The sequence below is a fragment of the Carcharodon carcharias genome, chromosome 31 (assembly GCF_017639515.1).
Source record: "Carcharodon carcharias isolate sCarCar2 chromosome 31, sCarCar2.pri, whole genome shotgun sequence".
Lineage (NCBI taxonomy): Eukaryota > Metazoa > Chordata > Chondrichthyes > Lamniformes > Lamnidae > Carcharodon > Carcharodon carcharias.
This window is the reverse complement of record NC_054497.1, coordinates 3,194,066-3,218,417: the sequence shown is the minus strand read 5'-3', so window position 1 is coordinate 3,218,417 and position 24,352 is coordinate 3,194,066. Positions and strand designations below refer to the sequence as shown.

At 43.4% G+C, this 24,352-nt stretch overlaps 1 protein-coding gene across 1 annotated transcript in view; it reads right to left on the bottom strand.

Annotated features, from left to right (window-relative positions):
- dlgap5 (discs, large (Drosophila) homolog-associated protein 5) overlaps positions 1–20,983 on the bottom strand; it is a 44,777-nt gene extending 23,794 nt beyond the window's left edge. Inside the window, exons 1-6 of the mRNA XM_041177519.1 lie at positions 20,726–20,983; positions 18,190–18,377; positions 11,076–11,186; positions 10,691–10,820; positions 2,583–2,669; positions 1,341–1,411 (exon numbers count right to left, since the gene is read on the bottom strand). Coding sequence (XP_041033453.1) covers positions 1,341–1,411; positions 2,583–2,669; positions 10,691–10,820; positions 11,076–11,186; positions 18,190–18,377; positions 20,726–20,948 — 810 coding nt within the window. The 5' untranslated portion in view covers positions 20,949–20,983. The remainder of the gene's footprint in view (positions 1–1,340; positions 1,412–2,582; positions 2,670–10,690; positions 10,821–11,075; positions 11,187–18,189; positions 18,378–20,725) is intronic.
- Between the last annotated feature and the right edge of the window lie 3,369 nt (positions 20,984–24,352).

The following is a 24,352-nucleotide window of genomic DNA, read 5'->3' as shown; positions in this document are numbered from 1 at the left end:
CCACTCCTAACAACTCAATGCAAGCTATGCCAAGGATGATTTGTGAACAGAGTATGCAGCAAACAGGCATTAGAGTTCTAAATATGTAGAGTAATCAGGTTTACAATCTGTTTTGCAAAGTTTATTGTACTATATGCTGGACCAGCAAACTGGCAACCTTAATGCATGGCAGGACCATTTCCCCAATATTGCAGAATGCCTCCCCTTGAGAGAATACCCAGAGCTCTCACAAACAATTAGAATTGCTGAAGGAAGAAATAACCAAGGGGGGGCACTCCATCCAGGATAAAGAGACAACATTCACCTTTACAGAATGGCCTAAGGCACACCAAATTGTACACTTCTACTTTTTAAAAAGGAATGCTGTGTTCCACAATGCCTTATAAAAGTGCATTGGTTGGCCTACCCCGTGCAGAAGAGGTGGTGGTTCACTAGTACAAAAAATAGAAGTAAACCATACGTCTCTCAAGCCAGTTCCATCATTAAATACAATCATGGTTGATCTTTGACCTCAACTCCACTTTCCCATCTGCGCAACACATCCCCCAATTCCCTGAGACACCAAAAATCCGTGTCTCACAGCCTTAAATATACTCAATGATGAAGCAACACAACCCTCTGGAACAGAGAATTCCAAAGGTTCACAACCCTTTAAGTGAAGACGTTTCTCCAAAGTCATAAACGAGCAACACCTTATAAGACTGTGTTCACATGTTCTAAGTTCCCCATCCATGGAAACAAGCTGAGTGGCTAGCCTGTAATCCCTTTAGAATCCTGTATTTTTCATGGGATCACCTCAATTCTTCTGAACTTCAGAGAAAATAGGCTCAATTTATTCAAGCTTCTCGTTGTAGGACAACCCTCTCAAACCAGGAACCAATGTAGCAAAACTTTACAGTGTCACCTCCAATACAAGTATATCCTTCCTCAAATATGGAGACCATAACTGCACACCGTAAACCCAGCCATGGTGTCACAATACAACTGTGGTAAAACTTTATTCTTGTACTCCAATCTTCTTGCAATAAAGGCCAACATGCCATTTGCCTTCTAACTGTTTGCTGTTGCTGCATAATGTTCTTTGTAAGAGTGCACCCAGAGTCACTGAATTTGCATAAACTTAATTGATTTATTTTCCCCATGGGATGGCAGGCACATCATGCTCCTGTAAGACATTTGTAATAAGTAAGAGAAATTTGTATGGTGAAATACACAGGATCAGCATAATTACAGTAAGTTAAAAACTCCATTTTATATGGGCAAACAGAAAAGAAAAATACTATTCAAGAGTTTGATCGTGAAGGAATTGCAAGTCCAATGAAATATATGATCACCCTCACCAGTTTGCAGTTAGATTTCTCCCCTGATTTTCCTGGTTTCTTTGCTTTGTTAGTTGTTTGAGGCTTAGTGACTAAACAAAAGATAAACTTAAATTAGTCTCAAAGCAGCAAGAATTCTAATTATTGCCAACCATATTCAAACTCGTCAACAGGGAATCAGTTTCAATGAGTTCTTGACACCGATATCAGTGCTTTAATCAGCAACTAGATGTACAAATAGCAGTCAGGCTGTGATTTCCACTTGTTGCTTCTGAGCACAAGTGGAACAGAGTATGAAGGGCTGTCCTTCCAGTGGACAGTATGTCCAATGAAACCAGACACATTTTCCCCAAGAGCAGATTCCAACCAGACAAACACTGCAATTTTACGCAAAAACACCATTTTTGTGAATGGGTTCTACTGGAAGTCTGAAGCTCATTGTCCAATCGTTTATAGGTAACCATCAGTCAGCTCTTGACCTCAGTGGCTTGGAGGAGGATTTTTAAAATTGAGTAGCTTTTCTTAACAAAAGGCACCGTAATAATCATATATAACTTCTTCCTACAATAAAATGGTCAAAAATCTTCAACATATGGCACTGAAGATTGAATGAAATTGCAAAAAGACCATAGTTATTTCTTCTCAACTTTTGTCCATGAAAAAATCTAATTCATTATGCATATTTAGAACTTTCATGGGTTGCACACTGTTTTGAAGTGGGTATTTAACAGGAAAGCAAATGTAGTAGCTAAATTTCAGGCAGAACTCTGTCTCACCATTATTACTAGTTAGTCTGATCTAGTTTAGAAAGAGCTGTGTCCATCTTTTCCTAGCATTGTTTACTGGTGTGTTACAGCCAATTATAAAACAGCTCCAGATCCAGTTATCACAATGTAGCTTGAATAATGAAGAAGCTTGTAACTAACGCATTGTGTAAGCACAGGGAGCTACACTGGCCATTTACTGAAGCAAAAGGACTTTAGACGATAAAGACAAAAATAGGGCTATTTGTATTTGAGCCAATGACATTTACTAGTTTGTAGGCTACTCAATTGCAGAAGGCATCCCAGTAAAAACTATTCTGGCCAATAGTGATGCTGGATAGTACCAGGATTCCAGAACAGATTTTTCCCTTCTGCCAACTTGGGGCTAGCAAGAGTGAACTTATACAGGCTATGAATCAGATCCCAGCTTTCCAGTTCAATTGCTCAGACTTAACCAGCTGAGCAAATGTGTGCCATAGCTTACTCAAGCTGAACTTACCATGGACAGGTTTAAGAGCTTTTGGTGCAGTTTTTGGTTCAGCCTGACTCCTTGCCTGTGATGGTTTGACGGATGAAGCTTGGACATCTAGATTTTTTTTTTGAGAATTAAAGATAATTAGCCATTGTAATAACAGCAACGGTAAATTCACACATTTCAATTTAAAAGATGGAAAGTCAATAAGCTATAAACTGGAAATTAAATATACCTTCATTGAAAAAGTAATTTGAAAATTACCTAGTTTGCATTAAAATTCATCACCACACAAAAAAATGTTGCACAAAATACCAGGAGTGTGTTTGAATGGAGATAAGGACACTAAGGCAAGGAACAGAACTTAGGATAATATTTTAATGTGTACTTCAGAAATCAAAATGGGTCACACTGGATTACAATTTAAATTATTTATATAAAAATGCTGCAGTTCCCAGTTTACTTGAAAGTAATAAATTAAAAAATTCTGATTCTACTAAACATTAAAGTTCGACTAGGGGCTTTTAAAAAAGCTTTTAAGAGCTCTGCTGTATTATTTATAAACCCAGTACCCTGCTAGGTTTCAGGCACATAAATCAAGCCTGCTTTAAATCTGTGGTCTGTTGCTATTTATTGACATCATTTGACGAGCTACAGTTCTGTTTCTTTTAAAAAAAGAGAAACCATCAAGGCTGGAGATGATAGGTATATTTAACACATTCCAGCTCTATCAGGTAGTTTTTCAAGATACTGTTCAAATTTTAACTGATCTAATCAATTTGTTCCAAAATCTACTTTAGTAAACTATTCCATATTCTGAATAACCTCCTGGATAATGAAACCTTCCCCTTCAACCCACATTAATCTTCAAAGCGTAGAATAATACGCTACTCAATCTATTGTACCTGTATGGTTATTTAAAAGACCAATCAAATTAATCACACCACCCTCTGCTCTTTCCTCATTCCCCTGCAAATGTTTCCATTTCAAGTTTGAGGATCTCTCAAAACTTCCCTTAACATTGTTTAAAGGAGAACAACTCCAGTTTCTGCATACAACTGGTGTCCCTCAAGCGTGGTGCCATTCTAGTTAAATCATTTCTGCACCCTCAAGGTCTCAACATCCTTCATAAAATGTGGTGCCCAGAAACAAACACTCCAGCTGAAGCTTTCTGGCTTATTCAAGTCTTCTGGATCTGAGGTTGCTACCCATTCAAATATTGCAGAATTGTCCTCTGCAAAACTTGTGTTGAAAACCTCACCACCACCACCTGCCCCTGAACCTACAGGCCTGTTCTCTTGCTGTATCCTCATGTTATCTCTCTAGCCCATGCATATTTTAGTAGGCCCTGTTTACTGTTTTCCAATCTAGCTTAATCCTTCCTGTAACACATTTTAGAAATGTGCACAATGCTTAATAATAGATCGAAACAAGTAATCCTGCTATGCTATACAGTCCGATATCCTATCCCTTTTGAACAGCAGCCAGACACTAGCTTAAGGGACCTTACCTATCATAACTCCGCAATTGCTTTTCCGATCTATTTGGTCGACCCCTTTCCAATGACAGCCTAAATATTCCAACTAGTGGTGGTCATAACAAATCCCATATGACTCAGATGTTTTGCTTATTTGAATCTTATTCAAAGATCCAGCAGCAATGGCCTTGGAACATCCATATTGCTTCTGCTCCTAAACTGTCATTCCCTCATTAACATTGAACTACATAATTCACTCTTTCACCCATGTCCACAATGGCAAATCTTAGCACTTTTCTGAAATTGGTGACACTGAATACATCATTCCCACCCACCCTTCTGTTATGCTTACAACTTATCTCTACTGCCATAAATTTAAATTTTTGTGCTAGTTTTTAGACAGCCATTTTAGTTTTTCTCTTAACATTGATCTGCACTTTCCATTCCAGTTGATAATCTTTAGTATCAGAATGTTTTTAATTTACTCTTAATAGCTTTCATTACTTTGTCATCCATTGAGGCACTGCGGGGTGGGCTCCTTCAAGCAGCTTCTTCACACCAAGCAGCTGTACAAGAAAATTACTACTGATTCCTTCACTTACAATTTCAACTCAGGTCTAAGTACTTTGCCTGATCAATGCAGCCTTTTACTTTTTGCAGGGGAACAAAGATTAGGTAGTGTCTCAAAGTCACCATCTTTGCGAGTTACATTTCGTTTGTCATTTCCATACAAATTTGAGAATGCAAAAAAAGTCGATAACGTTGATTTAAGTTGCACTGCAGGATATAGTTTTCTTCCAGGCACAAAGTAAAAGATCACCATTTGGAGGTTAGTCAGTTAGATTAACCTTAATAGATTTTCTATCAGTTCATGCTCAAATAGGTTTGATAGGTTGCATTTAAACATTTAAACAGTTCTGTAGAACACATTTGGGATACTTAAATTTCAAAGTAACAATCAGGTTTTCAAGATTGGTTTGTTAAAAGGCTGAAACTGGGTTAGAAGTCTACAATAAAACAAATGTCTGACCTCCAGATAGAGTGCTCACACAAGTAATAACAGTTAACTGACAACAGCACTTTGTGGTTTTGCAAGATTAGGGATGCCAAGCAATTAACAAATGATTCATCTCCCTTCTACATTTTAATCTCAGTGAATCTGTTTTAGCTGGCTCTGATTTTGCCAATTTCAGATATGCAAAGCTGCAATTTTGCAAAGCCATGTTCTGAATCCAAGGACACCTGAAAAATGTCTAATGCCATTTTGGAACAGGCCATCTCAACAGGCACCTTGCAAATCTTAATAAGGGACCTAATGCCTGTTTAAGGACTATTTTTGGAAATCCATCAGTGCTGAGCATGCTCAGCTCAGGTTTTCCTGTTCCAAGTGTGGCCTAACCAGGGATCCTTAAAAAGCGATCAGAGGCTATCAAAAAACAAAGTCCAAGCTTTTTTAATATAATACTAATCAGCATTTCATACAGGTCTTACATGTAATACAGGATGAGGTCCATACCAATAACAAAATATGAATTTGCTGGATTATGTACATCATAGACAGGGAAGCTTCAGTAAGGGGGCAAGATGTCACCACCCATGAGCTAAGGTTGCCACCTGAAGTGTCTGTTCATCACCCAAGGCGACAAGGTGATTCAATTCCAGTCATTGAAAACAATTAACATGAGATCAGGATACCATCTTTGCTTAGTTTCTTGGTATTTTTTTCCAAATTTTGATTCTAAATACAATTCCCAATAATAAACTAAGATCAGAATCATTTCAAGTTCCAACTATTTGACAAAATAAAACAGAAACCAGACAGGCATATGCAGTTTAAGCTATGACAGGCCAAATTAATTTCTGCACGGTTGATCATTTCTTTTCTCATTTGGCATTGCCTCCCCATTCATCGCCACCATGGGTTTATTTACTTAAAAAGGTGGCAGTCAAGATCCCAAAGGCCGAGCAATCTACCATTAACCCCAATTCAGGAAGTTTCCAGGTTCAATTGCTGATGTTTGATGGACTGACTGATCTTGACCGATTCAGTGGAATAATGCGGTAGCCAAGAATCAATACATTCAAGGGTCAGTTTGATGCAACACCGCAGGAATGAGGATAGTCATATACCCCAGTGTATAATCCCACACTTCCTATTTTAAAAATCACTAGGCCCATTACAGTCCAGTGCTCAAAAGTCAGTGCATGGAATCCCCTTAAACCGAGGGAGGGGTCCCCGAGAGTTGCTGTGACAATTCCAGGCCGAGTTCCTATCTCTCAAGCAGAGAGCCTTGTGCACTCTGAGCAACAGCTGGCCCAGTACAGACCCTTAGCCCAAGCCTGGCCTAGTAAGGACCCTCACCCCAATCCCACCCACAGCTTGCAGACTATCACCAAATGCTGCATTTTACACACTATGAATCGACAGGAGCAGGAACAGGCTACTTGGCCCCTCATGCCAGCTTTGTCATTCAATAAGGACATGACTGATCGGATTGTGGCCCTAACTTCATTTTCCTGCCTGTCCCCCATAATCCTTGGTTTTCTTGTCAATCAAAAATCTGTCTAACTTGGCCTTGAATACATTCAATGACCCGACCTCCGTTACTCTGGGGAAGAAAATTCCAGACTAACGACCCTCAAAGAAAAATTCATCCTGATCTCAGTCTTAAATGGGAAACCTCTTATTTTAAGACTGTGCCCCCTAATTCTAGGTTCCCCAAGGTGAAACAGCCTCTTAGCACCAACCTTGTCTAGCCCCCTCAGGATCTGATAAGTTTCAATAAGATCAACTCTTACCCTTCTAAACTCCAAAGAACATGGGTCTAACCTGCTCAACCTTTCCTCAAGACAAACCCCTCATTCCAGGAATCAGCCGAGTGAGCCTTCTCTGAACTGCTTCCAATGCAAATATATCCCTCTAAGGTGATCAAAACTACACAGTACTGCAGATATGGTTTACCAATACCCTGTACAATTGAAGCAAGACTTTGCTACTTTTATACTCCATCCCTTGCAATAACTGGCCAACATTCCATTTACCTTCCTAATTAGTTGCTGTACATAAATACTGACTTTGGTGATTCATATACAAGGACACCTAGATCTCCCTGTACTGCAGCATTCCGTATTCTCTCTCCATTTAGGTATTCTGCTTTTCTATCCTTCCTGGCAAAATGGACCACCTTTTATTTTCCCCACATAATACTCCATCTGCCAAAATTTTACTCACTTATCTAAATCCCTTTGCATCCTCACAACTTTCTTTCCTACCTTTGTATAATCAGCAAATCTGACTACAAGTCTGAACCTTCATTCAAGTCATTAATAAAGATCATAAATAGTCAAGGTCCGAGCACTGATCCCTGCAGCACTCCACTAGTCAGTTTGCCAACCTGGCCACTCTGACTCGGAATACATATCACCGTTCTTTCACTGCCGCTAGGTCAAAATCCTGGAACTCCCTAACAGCACTGTGGATGTACCTACACCATATGGACTGCAGCAGTTCAATAGGGCAGCTCACCACCAGCCCCTCAAGGTCAATAAATGCTGGCCTAGTCAGGGACACCAACATCCCAAGAATAAAAAAATCTGAAAATGACCCATTTATTTTGACTGTTTCCTGTTGGTTAGCCAATGCTCTATCCATGTTGAACTATCACCCCCAACACCTTGTGTAGTAATCTTTTGTGTGGCACCATATCGAATGCCTGTTGGAAAACCAACAGTACATCTACTGGCTTCTCTGTATCCACCAAGCTCATTACTTCCTTAAAGTAGTCTAATAAAGTTGTCAAACACTATTTACCTTTCACAAAACCATGTTGATTCCATGCTTTTCTAAATGCTCTGCCACTACCTCCTTAATAACAGATTGCAGCATTTTCCCCAATGACAGGCGCTAGGCTAACTGGCTAATATAGTTTCCTCTTTTGTCTCCCTCCTTTCTTGAAGAGGTGGTGTTACATTTTCAGTTTTCCAATCTCCTGGGACCTTTCCAGAAACTAGGGAATTTTGGAAGATTACAACCAATACATCCATTACATCTGCAGCCACTTTTAATACCCTAGAATGCAGGCCATCAGGTCCTGGGAACATGTCAGCCTTAAGTTCCTTGCCCATTACTTTTTCTCCAGTGATAATGATAGTTCCTCCCTTTTTACCTCTTGATTTTCTACTATTCTTGGGGCATTTTGGGTCTTCTACTGTGAAACAGAAACAAAATACTTGTTCAAAGCCTCTTATTTTCTTCCCCATTAATGCCTCAGTTACATCCACTAAGGGGCCAATGCTCCCTTTCCTTTCTATATACTAGGAAAAGCTTTTACTATCTGTTTCTCTATTTCTTGCTAGTTATCTCTCATACTCCAATTTCACCCTCTAAGTCATCCTTGGCTGGTTTCTAAAACTTTCCCAATCTTCTGGGCTATCACTAATCTTTGCAGGATTTGCACATCTCTTTCAATTTTATACTTCCTTAACTTCCTCCATTAGCCACAGACGGTGCATCTTTCTTGTAGAGTCTCTCAATGGAATATATCTCTGTTGAGTTGTGAAATATCTCCTTAAATGTTTGCCACTGCTTCTCTATCACCTTCCCTTTTAACCTATTTACCCAATCCACTTCAGTCAACTCTCTTCATACCCTTCTAATTGACTTTATTCAAGTTTAAAACACTGGTTCTGGACCCACATTTCTCACTCAAATGGAATGCGAAATTCTAACATGCTATGATCACTCTTGCCTAGAGGATCCTTTACCATGAGATAATTAATCCTATTTCATTACACAGTACCAGTTCTAAAATAGCCTGTTCCCTGGTTGGTCACAGAATGTATTGTTTTAAGAAACTGTCCCAAATACACTCTACGAACTCATCCTCCAGGCTATCATTGTCAATTGATGTGAAGATTAAAGTCACTTACGAATATTGCAGTACATTTCTTGCAATTATTTCTGGTCATATATTCTGTCCTACTGTTTAGCTACTGTTGATATTCCCTAAACTACTCCCACCGTTCATGTTGATTCTTTTTCTATAGAAATTAAACCTCAAGCTACATTCAGACTGTGAACCAACCAAGATACCTTTAAGGACAGAAAGTTTCACGTACCACACCCCCCACAAGCCCCCTCTTCTCCATAGCCTGAGGTTGCAGAGTGAAAGCAAACACACACTCATCCCCACCCCTGGGATGGTATTTTAAATAACTGGAGTTCTTTTAAATCCCTCCCTTGCTCAATACTGCAGAGCTGTGGGCCCAGGGGTATGGACCTTCTGTTAGCTGCTACTGTGAAGACAGTCAGTAGATATGGCTCTCTGGGCCTGCTCCTAGCCTCGTAGGTGGTGGGGATTTTCCAGGCTAACTCTCTCCTTCCCAGCTTCAGTCATGTTGGAAGTGGCTGTGGCTGATGAGCTGTTGGAGGTCCTGCTCCTGGCCCCGACTTGGTTTAGGGCATCTCTTGCCTGCTCTTTTTACTTATTCAGCTTTTTGTCTTCAACATCACAGAGGATGTTGAATGGGGTCAGATTGGTCAGTGATTATTAGGTCGAAGTGATGGATGATGGTGCAGCTGAAAGTCTCCTGCTGTCACTGGCCAGGATAACTGCTCCTTAACCTCCAAACACTGGTTTTCCCCCTCCTGTCCTTGCTGCTCCTCCAATCATAGATTCTGTCTCTGGAGGATTAGCAAAAGGGGTCAGTAAGGGACCTGTGATTGGAGGAGCTGGTGCAGCCAGTGTGGAAAAGACATAAGATGCGACTGGAGGAACAGCTCCCCACATATTCTGTCTCCCCCATACTCACTGCTCCTCCAATCACAACTATAGATTAGTTTCTCACTCTCTCTGATGCTTGCGCTTTCAATTGCTCAGCCATGTTTGAACTACAGAGGTGGTGAGGGTCAGAGACATATTTAGAATGGCGGAATTTCAGAATCCAAATGTTGGAAATCCACCAAATGCGGAAATTTCTCACCCGATTAAAGCAAATGGAACATCATAATATAAGTAATGTACTTGGCTTACAATGCTGCCACCAGGTACTAAACTGCATCAGCTCAATCTATGCTAGTAAGAAAGCAAACAATGTTAAGTGCTTCAATGTCACTGGATTTCTGCAGCACTTCATACAGAACATGTTGTGAAGGGACAGGCAATTGCATCAGAAACTGCTAATATATTCTCACTTGAATCCAGATTCCAGAGCCCAGTGTACATAAGGTAGCTCCCTACATTTGTGCTATTAAACTTGTGTACTGTACCCTCCCATTAAATTCAAGCCCTATACTTCCATGTTTCCAAGATGAAACATTTTAACGAGTTCTGAGCTTTTGGGATCCTCTTGAATTTGCAGAACAGCCATGGCAGTCCAGTTTATACATTCACCCAACCATTGTATTAAAAAGTAGTTTAGTGTAAACTTTATTTATCTTTCTTCATTGGAGCTTGTATCTGTAAAACCTTGTTGGATTGAGCCCAAAATTCTGTAGAACACATTTAATTTATCTAGATTCCCAACAACCCTGAATACTTAAAAATCTCAAGAGCATTCTTCCCAAAAATCTCTCTTTGGATGCTAAATCTTTCTCCCTCCAAAAATGAAGAGTAAAACATCTCCAAGCTGTTACCATGTTGTTATGAAATAAAGTTACCCCTTTTCTCCCTTGCAGCTGGCACTTTCGGTCCCGCAGTTTGAATGGTTTGCTGCTGACTCCTTGTTCCAGTGGCCACCGTAGAACCTCCTCTATTAGATGTCGTCATGTTACCTTTGACAGGGCCCGCCTGCAACATATATAGTAAGCAAATTCAAACTTGGTACCTCATTGCAATCACAAACTTACAGCTAACAAAACACTCACCTTCATGAGTGAGCAATTCATTGTTCCTCAAACATGTTATTTACTGAAAAATAATTCATAATATGGAGATGCATTGGAAACAAAATTTTTGTAATTAGCCAGGGAATTTCTAACTAAACCATAATATATTACCAGCACAATTACTCGATACTACAGCCCTGCCTTTTGAAGTAATTACCTTTGCAGCAGCTGTGAATCTGGGTGCACTGGGTGCCTTTGTCACAAGCAGCTCTTGTTTCTTAGACATTGATCTTGTCACTCTCAAATCATAAGATGAAGGCACTAAACCCTAGAAGAAAAAAAATTACAGCTTACACACATTTTTTGGTTCAGTAGCAATATGTTATGGCTATTAAATAACCTTGGATAAACAAGTCACAAGGTGCAAAATAAATGTTCACTAAGCTGACTTTTCCATGAATTTAACCATAATGCTTGCTCCCTCACTTGGAACTCAATAACTATAATACTATGATAAAAGCAAAATACTGCAATGCTGGATATTTGAAACAAAAACAGAAAATGCTGGAAAAACTCAGGTCTAGCAGCATCTGTGGAGAGAGCCTGTATGACCGCTCTGAAGAATGGACTTGAAACGTTAACTGCTTCTCTCTCTCCATTGATGCTGCTAGACCTGAGTTTTTCCAGCATTGTGTTTTTTTATTTGTGAACTATGATTCTCTAACTGTCAATATCCACTAGGCCTGCAATCTGCACACCACGACAGGTCCGCACAACATTAATGTTCCAGGGTGTTGCATCTCAGTCCGGTAGGTCTGAAGAGGTCTACGTGGTCACATGTAGGTTAAGTTATTTTCTCTTAGAACTATTTACAAATTTATAGTAAAGGGTACAAGCCAGGAGATGTCTCCATTCTTGCTGGGACACATAGTTCTGTCCAACAATAGACTAACCCTGGGTGTGGGTCATGTGCTCCCTTACATCACTGTGGGCAATACTGTACTCAGTCCCACATTAACCCTATACGCCAGACCTTTATACCACACCTCCGCCCAACTCCAAACATGTCTTTATCCAATGCATTAAGTGATTACCTTATGCCTTACAATATTATTACTATAAAGTATCACACACTTACATAGTCATTACTACATTCTCACTACCCTATTGCCCCTTTTCAAGTCCTTGAATTCAAAGATTCTGGCAGTCTAGAGGCCTTATAATCCTTCTATGTCTCGTTCACACTACTGTCGGAGGAGTGGTAAGGTCTGTCGTTGCTGGTTCTTTCTGTAGGTTTGGAGGTTGTTCTGGCACCTGGGTATGTTTTCATCCTTTCCTTTTGCATCGACCTACACTTGGTCAGTTTGGTTGTTGCACTGGTCAGTGGTTGCTACACTAACTTGTTTCTTACAGGGTGGACGAGCATTGTGCTCGTCTCCTCATTCGCACCTCGCCCCCCCCATTTCCCGGTATGTGGGCCGTTGCGACGTGTGGAAGTTTACATTTCAAAAATGGCACCCTTGTTCCCACTTGTTTCACAATTTAACACAAATTTTGAGTACTTTCTTTTCCAGTGGTTTTTTGAGCTTATTTCTTTTTATTCAGCACAACAACTGCTCTGGTAAGTTGAGTTGCCTTATATGAGAGCTCTACAGAGAACTCAAACTAAGTTTGATGACTTCACCTGGGCATTCAATTCTGTTCAGAATCTTTCTTCCATGGCCAACTGCTCCATTGACTCTTTCACTCATTAGATTGTCAATTGCTTCGCAGAATTTCTATCTGCTTTCAAAGCCTGGATTTGCTCTTCCATATTGCATTATCTCAACCTTCACGTTGTTCAGATTGGACCAAAGTAGTTGATTAGTTTTGGCTGTTAATTCATGCTTTCAAGCAACTGTTCTGATGCATCAGCCATTCTCTCCTGTTCCAGGCAGGTTCCAGGTTTTGCATGATGCTTATTCAAGACTGATGCGTGAAGTTCATCAAGTTTTAATTTAAGATCTTTGTTGAATTTGCTTCTACAAGTTTGTCATTTAAGCATTTCAAGTCCTCTTTCACCTCCTGTAAGAGACATCCCAGGTGTTCTCATCAGCTCTCATTTTTCCTTTACAAACTCATCTTTCATATGTGAAAGTTGGTTCTCTACACTATTTCAGCTGTGCATAATTCCTCTGTATATTCCTTCAAGCTCACGTTTCTGTAATTGCACTTCTGCCAATTGTTTGAGACTCTTAACGCTCGAGAAGTTCTACTTAATTTTGTTGGGAAAGAGGGAGTTTAAGAATCTAGAATAGCAAAAGTAAGTTTATTTGTGGGTGTTAAACATTAAAGCTAAAGCTCATTCCTAAGTTTGATTTGTATTCCTATATCTGTGCGTTAAAATGTCAAGTTGCGTTTTATTTTCACTTTAAAAAGGTCCTTCCATTTCTAATGAGCTTATGACTGGAAGAGAAGTTAAACAAACCCAAGAGTAGAAAAACTGGGCTATTGCCTAGCGACAGGGGTCCAGGGAGGCAGGTCCATCCCATAGCCACACAATTAGAAATAGCAGTTTTTGGGTTCAATTTTGAAGATAGCTGCAGGCAAAAGCAGCTGAGAAGGGGCAGATAGTCAGTCCCAAGCTAAAGTTGGTTGAAAGTGGCTGCCAGGGAGAGACTGGAGCAAAAGGGCCAGAAAGCAAGTTCCAAGCTAAAGAAGAAAGCCCCAAATCCAGAGGAGTGGGAAGTCCCAAGCAGACCTTATAATCAAAGGAAAGACAGAAACCTGGAAACTATCCTGTTAAGTGAAGTTACGAGTGAGAGGCAGAGAAAGGCTCCAAGCTGCAGGAAGCAGAATTAAAGCGACATAAAAGGTTGTGAGAAGTCAGAAGGTCCAAAGAGACAAAAAGAAAGATCTGTAACTCTTTGGTATGGGCATATGAAGCAGTGGTACTGTTGACACCTGGTCTGAGTGTGTGTGTGCATGGAAGAAAGCTTGAACATGTGACGGCCCAGAGGAGAGGAACATCAGAAGGCGTGCTCGAAACCCTGGAGGTGAACCTTTGTGGAAGGCATCTGAGAGAAAGCATCGGTTTGGGAGATGATTCAAAGGAGAGTTCTTGGAAAGTGGAGATTGGAAACCCTCGTGTGAAAGATGGAGTTCAGTGAGACTGGTTGACTCATGGTGTAACAAGTGTCTGGGGGTGGGGTGGGGGTGGCAGTTGAGGAGAGATCCATAGCATCTGTCTAGGGTGGGATCTGTCACTTGGTTTCAGACCACAGGTTGGCCATTGGTTTACATGGACTGTACTTATTGTGAACATTAGAGTATAAGATAGCTTTTGTAACTTGTGTTGTCCTTACAAATCTGTATATATCTGTAAAGGTATTGTTGTGGGTGAAGGAGTATGGTAACATTAGTTCATCTTTTCTTATTGAATAAATGTTTTACTCTGTTAAAAGCTCATTGGCTGACTCTGTTCAGTAGCCCCTCTCCATATAGCTAACCAAACAATTAAAAGTTAGGATCTATTAAGCTGTGTTCCACCCGGGGATCAGGCGTGTCCAGTAGTAACATCAGCAAGGGATCATAGGATTCATCTTTGTATATATATCTTTGGAAACGTTATGTTTTCAAGTTATTTTTCCAAACGTCCACCCATTTTCTTCAGCTCTCTAGTCTCTTGGACCTCTTCGCTTTCCCCTGGAATATAGAATATTCCTGAATCTTCTCTGCCAGCTGGTTCTTCAGTTCTCTCAAAACCGCAACTCGAGTGCATTTTCTGCCTGCTGTATTTCTGGTTGGGTTTTCCCAACAATGGATTCAAAGTTATTTCCTTTTGATATCTTTGTGACATCCGAAATTTTTTCATTCAGATCTTGAACAGTTTGGTTCATTATGTTATCATGCGTTTTCAAAAATATATACTCAGCTCAAATCTTGAGCCATAACTTTCGAGCTCTCCAGCTCAATTTGGGGGTATCCCCCTCAGAAGTTCCCAGGTAAGGGTTTGCATGGCAATTGCCCAGATGTGAAAACTTCCTCTGGAAGCATCTCTGGGAACCATCCGAAAATGCGATTTTAATTGCAAAGTTAGGATGGTTCTGCCGTGACTACACGAATAGTTACCCAGAAAAAGAATTAAAACCTATAACTTCTGGGTAATTATTGTCAGACCGACACCCACGGGAAAACCCCCGTTGACCTGACCCAACACCACCGGCATCTTCCTCATCCAAATCCTATCCACGTACCTTCTCCCTGGCTTGTCAATTTCACCAGGCCCTTTAAATTTACCTGTTTTCCGACAGCTCGTGCTGCAACAAAAAAAAAAAGGGGCCATGGCCTCCTCGAATCTGCTAGTGCTGCACTTCACTGGGGGTTGTGATGAGTCTTTTGATGCAGGCCCCAAGCAACTCTGGCGATCGGAAGCGTTAGCGTAATTTTCATGAGCAGATAAGTATGCATTTATTTCTTCCAATTCCTGTAGGCCATTTCTTTCACTAGTTGGAAATTACAACCCCGTGTTTCAAATCTCCCAATTCAGCTTTGATGTGAACATTTTCCAACCTTACTTCATTATCTTTTCACAGGGTGTGTGTATTTTGGACTTCATCAGATAGCTTTTCTAAATTCACAGCCAGCTGCTTGCTCCACACTGTCACCTACTGTGCAGTTCAGGTATGTTTTTGGGGGTTCCAAAAAGATATTTATGCAACTTCCAGAAAGCTCATTGGCTCTCTGGTGCTCTCATATGGTTTGCTTGGGTAGTGTCTTTTTTCCCTTTGTAGATTTACTGGGGGTTTTCTGTCCATCTTTTAAATCTTTGCTCACTGCATAACTTGAAGATTAAAATATTCGTTGAATATTTCCTCGAAGATGGTTGAGGGTTCAATCAATGCCTTGCATTAGGATTACTTCCTCTACAAGTTCACCAAACCAATATAAAAGTATTAATCTGAACCTTTTCTGACTTCATCTTAGATCTGATGTACTCCAGTAGTTTAGAAATTCCCTTCTCAATAAATGCCAAAAATTTCAGTTAGGTTTGGCCCTTGGGCAAGTCCAAATTGTTCTGGATGTGTTGAATCCATGGTCAAAAAATTTATGAGTAGGTTCAGCTTTAATTTCAGGATGGTGTCACCGATCACTTGGGGACAAAGGGATTTCCCAAGCTTGCAGGTTTTGAAGGGATCCACTAGAATGGCAATCATTCTCAGCTTGAAAGTTTTTAAAAACAAATGGCTGCCTCAATCAACTGCCTGTTGAGTTCTCTTGCTCAGCATCTTACTTTAAAATTGCAAATTTAATCCTGGATTTTGCTTTCTCTCAGCTGAGTTTAGAAGTCATGAATCTCCCAGATTATTTAATTATTTTTTCCGTTTCGAAGTGAACTCGGGGCTTAGGTATTAGCGACATGTTTTTTCAAATTGCACTTCTGACGTTGAATTGATTTCCCAGGACTTACTGTAGGTTGGAGTTTTAAAGGGTTTAGCAGTGTGCTCTGGGATTTGATGAAGGAAACACAATGTGGTCTTCGGCTGCAGTAAGGAATTTTAAATCAGTCCCTTCAGCTTCCAAGCCTTTTTTTGTTCCTGACGATTTTTCTCTGTGCCACTGCTTCTGGAGTGTTTCAGTTCAGACTGCTTTGCTGAATTTTTCTGCCTTCCAGCAATTTTGTTTTTCTCTGCGTTTTCTGTGAAGTTTTGAGTTTTTCCAAAGCTGTAGGGTGTTGCTTACAGCTCGCTAGGTCCAAAGAAGTCTTCATAGTCATACGTCGGTCAATACAGTCTTTATTGACTCAAAACTATTTACAAATATACAGTAGAGGTTACAAAGCTAGGAGCTGTCTCCATGCTTGCTGGCACACACGGCTCCGTCCAACACTTAAATGGCCCCTAGCTGCAAGTCATACTCTTACATCACTGTACTCAGTCCCACATTAACCCTATATTTGCCAGGCCCTTATACTACAATTAACACCGACTGGCTCAGATTTTAAAAATTAGTATATACAAGTTGCACCATATAAAATTAATATACGCTCAAGATCTCCGAATCAAACTTCACTAACCACTAGAGTGTGTGCACAGTATCAGAGAGGCTATCACCTCACAACTCATGTGCGCCACAGCGGTGGTTGGAGCTCTGAAACAGCATTGGTCTCAAATTCTCTTTTCACCACCATCTGCCTTGTTCCATCTCCAAATGCTACGTCAAAAAAGAGTTTGATGCCAAGTTTACCAAACAGACCCATGAGTCTGTGACAGCCTTTCCTGCAATGAAACTAATTCCACTCCTCTTTCCCTCTGACATGTACTTCCAATGTGACCCCATTTTACCATTTGAAAATTGCCAGACCCCAGACACCAACCAAAACAAAATAATAAAACACAGTAACATTCGGTATATAATTATTAAAATTCAGGTATTATAAATCAACATAAAATACATATAGACATGAAAATCCATGTTTTGAAGTAATTTGTAAAATTATATGTCCCAATGCAGGTTTCAGCCAAGCTCTCCATATTCCCTGGTGACAGAGGATTCCAACCACCCCCCCCACAAACCGTAAAACGGCCCTTTCCCCCCGCAACGTTATTGATTTAGTGGCTGGTGCCTGTGAAACCGCACGACCTCCCGGTTTTTCCCACACTCAGTCAATAACTTGCACCAAGTCAGCGCACAGACACCCCAGGCCTACTCCGTACTCACCCCTAGAAGTGCTAAAGTGGTATCGATCCAGTGGGTCCAGGGCTGTCCTGCTAGGGTCTCTTTCTCCCTCAGGAGTCGGGAGCAGGCTGGGGGAAAGCTTGTGACTGAAAATACTGCTCCTGCCCCAGTTTGGGAGCTGCTGCTCTAACACCATCTTTCTCAACTTCAAATGGTTATTTCTCTTCCCTTCAAAAACTATTACCGCTGCTTCTACTCCCTACAGCGAAGCTTTCCATCCCCTAACACAACAGAACCTTACAGCAATTCAGCCCAGCAAGTCTATGAACAAAAGAACAAAAAGGGGCAAGAGTAGCCCGTTCTTCAATCAGCATAATTTAAAAACCACTTTCTTCTTATTCACTACTTCTGCAGTGAAGATGTCTCAAGTCTTTTCTCACAACTAGAGTTCCTAATCGCCAACAGTAGAGATTCACCAGGAAGATGGCTGCTCTCAGGCTCTAACCTCCTTTCCATAACAGGCTGTTGCACAAAGTCTTATGACCTAACCACTGCATTGTGCAAACGTATAGCCTCTGTGACCATCTCCAGCTGGTTCTTCACCAGTCTTGAACTTTTTGTTTAATTTCAACAAATGGAGATTATATCATGCAGAATTGTTATAAACACCGTACCTTAGCTTTTGGCTTCACTGTATTTTGTGGCTGAAAGGGAACCACATCCGGCCTGTAAATCCCAACTTTGAAGATTTGCTTGGGCTTCTCACGCTCTGCCTTCAGTTTCCGCAGTAGCTTTTCCTCCTTATAACGCTGCAACATCTCCAAACGTCCTAGCTGTGGTGGTGCTGCTGTCCTCAAAGACTCTGATAAGATCAAGTTCAACGGACATTAATTAAAGGAAATAGTTTCAGCATATTACCATATCCCAATTGACAGGACACACTCCAGCTATGTAGTAACCAAACACACTAGGGATGCACAGGAGTAGCAAAGGCAACAGACAAGACTTGTGTTCAGAACCTCCCCTGATGTTCACGCTGAGGCCAAATCATTATACGCAAAAAAAGTCACAGGCACCAAGAGGCAATACTTGAAAGGCTTCGATGGGGCGCAAAGTTTACAAGTTAACCTCATCTAACCATTGCCCACCACCCACAGATATGGTTCGGAGGGACTGGGGCATGCGTTAAAAACTGGAATGAACAAGTGCCTATGGTGCAAAGAAAATTGGGCATGTGGGAGCAATGGTCCCTCTCCGTTGTGGGTAAGAACCTGGTCATCAGGTGTGAGGCACTCTCGCTGTTGCAGGTCTGGCCCATTCCACACTCCTGCATGATGACGATCACCCGAGACATCTTTCTTTATCTGGAGGTTGAAAATGGATGGTGTCCGCAGGGACGCGATGCACAAGCCTCTAGATGGGGGACAGGACATGCGCAACATCGTCCTCATCTTGAAGTTCAGCTTTGTGTGCGGCTGCATCAAGCTGTACGCAGACCCTCGGCACGCAAACACCAAGTGTCACTGTGCTGAGGTGCTACCTATCCCTGGTGTTGCGAAGGGTGGGTCTGACCACGCTGCCGCGGAACGCTCCAAGTAGTTGGACCGTACTGTACCACCTGTCCCTCGTTGAAAAATTTATGCAGAGCAACACTTTTGACCACAAGTCCATCAGGCAGTGGTCGGCACGTAACATCTTAGAGGCCCTGCAGGAAAAGGAGACGGTGGATCCTGTCGGATGGTTCCTCGAGCAGACTATCAAAGTCATTTGGCAGACTGCCTCATCGTCAGAAATTTCCAACAAGCACCAAGATGTAGGATGAGACCGCTGTTCACCTCCTTGTGGATTGGGCCTTTGCAAAGAAGGTCTGGAGAGAGATGCAGTGACACAGGACTCTGTGCTCTACGGGTTGTTCTCAGGGACACACACCAAGACAAACATCAATTGCAGCTGGAGGATCATCAACTCAGTGAAAGACGTTCTTTGGTCTGCCCGAAATCTGTTGGCCTTCCAGTGCAAAGAGTTGTCCCCAACCAAGTGTTGCAGACTGATACATTCCAAGGACCAGGACTATGTGCTGAGGGACGCACTAAAGCTTGGGGCAGCCGCTGCAAAGGCGCAATGGGGAAAGGTCGCCATAGTAGACTGAAGGGCCACGAATTGTATAGACCCCTCGGGCTGTACGGCTCACAATGAATGTAGGCAGTGAATACTAATTGCATTATAATTGTATTGAAGCACCTCAGAGTGCAACATGATGTTGCTGATAACTCCAGTACCACATGGAAATGACTGTAATATTCATTGATTGTATTGAAGCACCTCGTGATCCCATGTGTAAAAGTTGAATCTGATTGCACCTTTTGTGATGGACATTTAGAAATGTTTTGTAATGTTCTTCCAAATATTTTATAAAAAGTATTTTTTAAAAAAAAACATTCCCCTTTCCTCCTCCTCCCCCCTTCCCTCCTCCCTCCCCGCCTCCCCCCTTCCCTCCCTCCCCCCTCCTCCCCTTCCTCCCTCCCCCCTCCTCCCTCCCCCTTCCCTCCTCCCCTTCCTCCCTCCCCCTTCCCTCCTCCCCTTCCTCCCTCCCCCTTCCCTCCTCCCTCCCCCCCTTCCTCCCTCCCCCTTCCCTCCTCCCCTTCCTCCCTCCCCCTTCCCTCCTCCCCTTCCTCCCTCCCCCTTCCCTCCTCCCCTTCCTCCCTCCTCCCCTCCCCCTTCCCTCTTCCTCCCTCCCCCCTCCCTTCCCTTCCCCCTTCCTCCCCTCCCCCCCTTCCCTCCTCCCCCTTCCCTTCCCCCTTCCTCCCCTCCCCCCCTTCCCTCCTCCCCTCCCCCTTCCCTTCCCCCTTCCTCCCCTCCCCTTCCCTTCCCCTTCCTCCCCTCCCCCCTTCCCTCCTCCCCTCCCCCTTCCCTTCCCCCTTCCTCCCTCCCCCCCTTCCCTCCTCCCCTCCCCCTTCCCTTCCCCCTTCCTCCCCTCCCCCTTCCCTTCCCCCTTCCTCCCTCCCCCCCTTCCCTCCTCCCCTCCCCCTTCCCTTCCCCCTTCCTCCCCTCCCCCCTTCCCTCCTCCCCTCCCCCTTCCCTTCCCCCTTCCTCCCTCCCTCCTCCCCTTCCTCCCTCCCCCCCTTCCCTCCTCCCCTTCCATCTCCCCTTCCCTCCTCCCGTTCCCTCCCCTCCCCTCTCCCCCCCGCTGCGTTGGGCCCAGTCACTCACTGGGGTGCCCGGGATCCGCGGCCTCTCCGTGCTGCTCGCCGCCGGCGGCGGGTCCCAGGCTCAGGGGCGGCGCCTCGAGGCGGCGGCTCTTCCTCAGCTGCCGGTCCCGGTTCTCCTTCTGCGAGCGGGAGCGGCTCCGGGCCTGTTTCACCCGCAGCGCCTCCACACTCAAGCCCGCCGTGGCCTTGTAGCGCTCGCTGAAGCGGCTGGCTCCGGCCTCCATGGCCGCGGAGTGATCAGGAATGAAAAGCTGACACTTCAACCGCCGCCGCTCCAGAAACTTCCAGCCGAGAGCGTTCAACGTTCAAAATAATCCGCCTGACTGCTGATTGGACCAGCGGCCGTATTTAGATATTCATTAGTTCGCCCTTTTGATTGGTTGAACCCGAACGCAGCACCGCCCACTCGGTTTGAAACCCCATTATGATTGGTTAACTAGACGCCAGGGCGTTAAGGAACGTCCACGCGACGTCCAATCGTCTCCCCCCCCCCCCCACCCCACCCCACCCCCCCCCCCCCCCCCCCCCCCCACCATTGGCGAATCGGACGCCAGAAACGTACGACGCCACGTCCAATCGTATCCCGCCCCTCACCGAACGTCAATTCCCATTGGTGCATTTGAAGCAGGTGACGTGCGAAGGAGAAAACTTTAAAACGCGCGCGCGATGGCCGTCTCCCAAACGCTCATGAAACGGCGGCTCTGATTGGTTGAGCCCAAGGCGGTAGATTTGAAGCGAAGACTGGGCGCCATGTCCCCTTGGCACCACCGGAAATGAGAGCCTGGGATACGCACGAGACCAGCCTTATGATTTGCACCTTTTCCTTTCTCTTAAATGAGACTTTATGTTTGAATTATTATTCCTGGCCCTTACATTTGGACACTTGCTCTCCTCTTGTTTGAGACTGGGCCAAGGCGGGCCAGTGGCAGTTTGTCCAGTTGGACGAAGCGGGTTTTCAGCTGGTCTGTCAGCCTCCTGCAGGGTGACCAACTGCCCCAGGTCTGAAGGGGTCGCCCCTCATTTTGACTGTCCCGCACTTAAAACAGAATACTGCGGAGGCTCCATGGACACCCGAAATAAAAACATAAAGAAGAGCTCGGCAGAATCTGTGGAGAGAGAGAGAGAGTTAACGTTTCGAGTCCACTGTGACTCTTCTTCAGAGCTGGGACAGATGTAGAGTCATACTGGACCCAACGCTAACCCTTAAGGGTTTCACGTCTCTTGTCCCGTACTTCCAGGACAGCCTGTGGGAGGCTGAGCCTGGGAGTCTCAGGTGTGCGTTTTGAGCGGGACTGCCAATCTGCGAGTTGACCAGCCAGGGAGATGATGAGGTTTTTGACTCCTCAAGATAAATTGCTTTAATCTGCTCCTTTCTCCCGCACTTACCATCACAAGAAACCCCCCCCCCCCCCCCCCACCCCACGCCACTTCTCTCACAAACTTCCCCCTCCCACTCTTTATGGTCAACAGCAACACCACCCCATTACCCCTCTCCACTCAAATGGTCACCAGCACCTCCCACCTAGTCCCACGGTCAAAGTGTTTCTTATTTATTTTCGTAAGAGTTGGTCACCCTGGTTGTTTAGGAAATCTCCTCTGCTCTTCTTCAAATGATATGATGGGAACTTTTACATTTACCTCAGAGAGCAGATGATGGCGTTGGTTTAAAGCCCGCCTGAAAGACAGCACCTCTGACAATGCAGTACTCTCTCAGTATTGTATTGATGTGTCAACCTGCATTATGCACTCAAACCTCCAGCGTGAGGCTGGAACACACAACGCTTCTGAAATCGGGATGAACGTGCCACTATTGAGCAAAGGCTGATACCAAATTCGCCTCAGGGTGGCTTGAGCAATATCTCTCCACCAATCTAATATCACTGAAAGAAGCTTGATTGACCAGTCATCTCATTATAGGTTGAGGGCTCTTGCTGCTGCATTTTGCAAGATTAAAAGATCCTTACTGGTGAGGAAGGTCATTCAGCCATCTTCGTTCATTCATCAAGAACACTTCATTACTGCACCTAGTTATTTCTTAGATGATTGCATGGTTTCTCACTTCCACCACAGCGCTGGCAGTCCATTCCAATAGCCTGGACTGTAAGCATTGCTTTTCCTCTCTGAGCCACATTGCGCTCTTGGCAGTTGCCTGACAATCCTATCGGGGATAATCAATATTGAGCAGGTCTGCAACAAATTACAGGAGGATATTAATAAACTTACAAAATGGGCAAATAATTGGCAAATAAAGTTCAACACAGATAATTGTGAAGTAGCACATTTTGGTAGGAAGAACAGGGGGTCACTTATTACTTGGAAGGTGCAAGTCTAGGTGGAGCAGAGGAACAAAGGGACCTCAGAGTACAAATACATCAATCACTAAATGTTGCCCAACAGCTTAGGACTGAAAAGTAGGCAAGCTATGCTAAACTTGTATTGAGCCTTGGAGAGACCACACTTAGAATTCTGCATGCATTTTTGGTTGCTGTATTATGAAAAAAGGATATAGAGGCACTGGAGAGCATGCAGAGAAGATTTCAAAGGATGATACCAGAAATGCGTGGGTATCAGGGAAGGATTGACAGGCTGGGTCTCCTCTCTCCTCAAATAAGAAAGTGCAAGGGTGACTTAATAGAGGATTTTAAAATCATGAAAGGTTTTGATTGAAACAGGGAGAATTTTCTTGTGGGGAAGAGCATAAATAAAGGCCATCAATATAAGATAGTCACCAAGATGCCCATAAGGAATTCAGAAGAAACTTCTTCACCCAGGCAGCTGTGAGAATGTGGAACTCACTACCACACAGCATGGTTAAAGTAAATAGTATAGATGTATTTAAGGGGAAGCTAAGCAAGCATATGAGGGAGAAGGGAATAGATGGATACCACTATAGATTTAGATGGGAGAAGGATTAAATGGAGATTGAACACCAGCATGCACTGGTTGGGCTGATGGCCTGTTTCTGTGCCCTATATCCTATGTAATCCTAACCTACTGGAAGGGCACTATGCCTGTGACAGGAGCAGTACATTACATTGGCGGGTTCCTGGCAAGACCTGCACCTTGGCCAACCCTTCTGCTGGAATGAGATTTAGAAGTAGTCTAGTTGCAGGTGTGAGGAATCTGTAGCTGTACAATTGGCTCTGGGGCATCTGACTGCTTTTGAACAGCAGTGGTAAAGTCCCCTATATCTCTGTAACCTTCTTCTGCACTACAACCCTCTGGGATCTATGTGCTCTAATTCTGCCCTTTTAAGCAGCTCCACCCTTGGCAGCTGTGCCTTCAGCTGCCTCAGGTTCCGAAAGTTTCTCCTTGAACCTCTATGCCTCTCAACCTTGCTTTCATTCTTTAAGACGTCCCTTAAAACCTCGCTCTTTGACCAAACTTTTGGCCATTTGCCTACAATCTTGTCTGGTGACAAATCTTGTTTGATAACGCTTCTGTGAAGCATCTTGGGGTGTTTTACTACATGAAGACGCTGTATGAATATAAGTTGTTGAAGGTAATATGGGGCAGGAGAGGGTTTGGGGATGAAGGTGCAAATTTTTATCTTCAGGGTTGTTCTGTCTCGAAGTACCTTTGAACTAATCCTACCGAACTCCTTGCATACCCTGGAAAAACTCAGCAG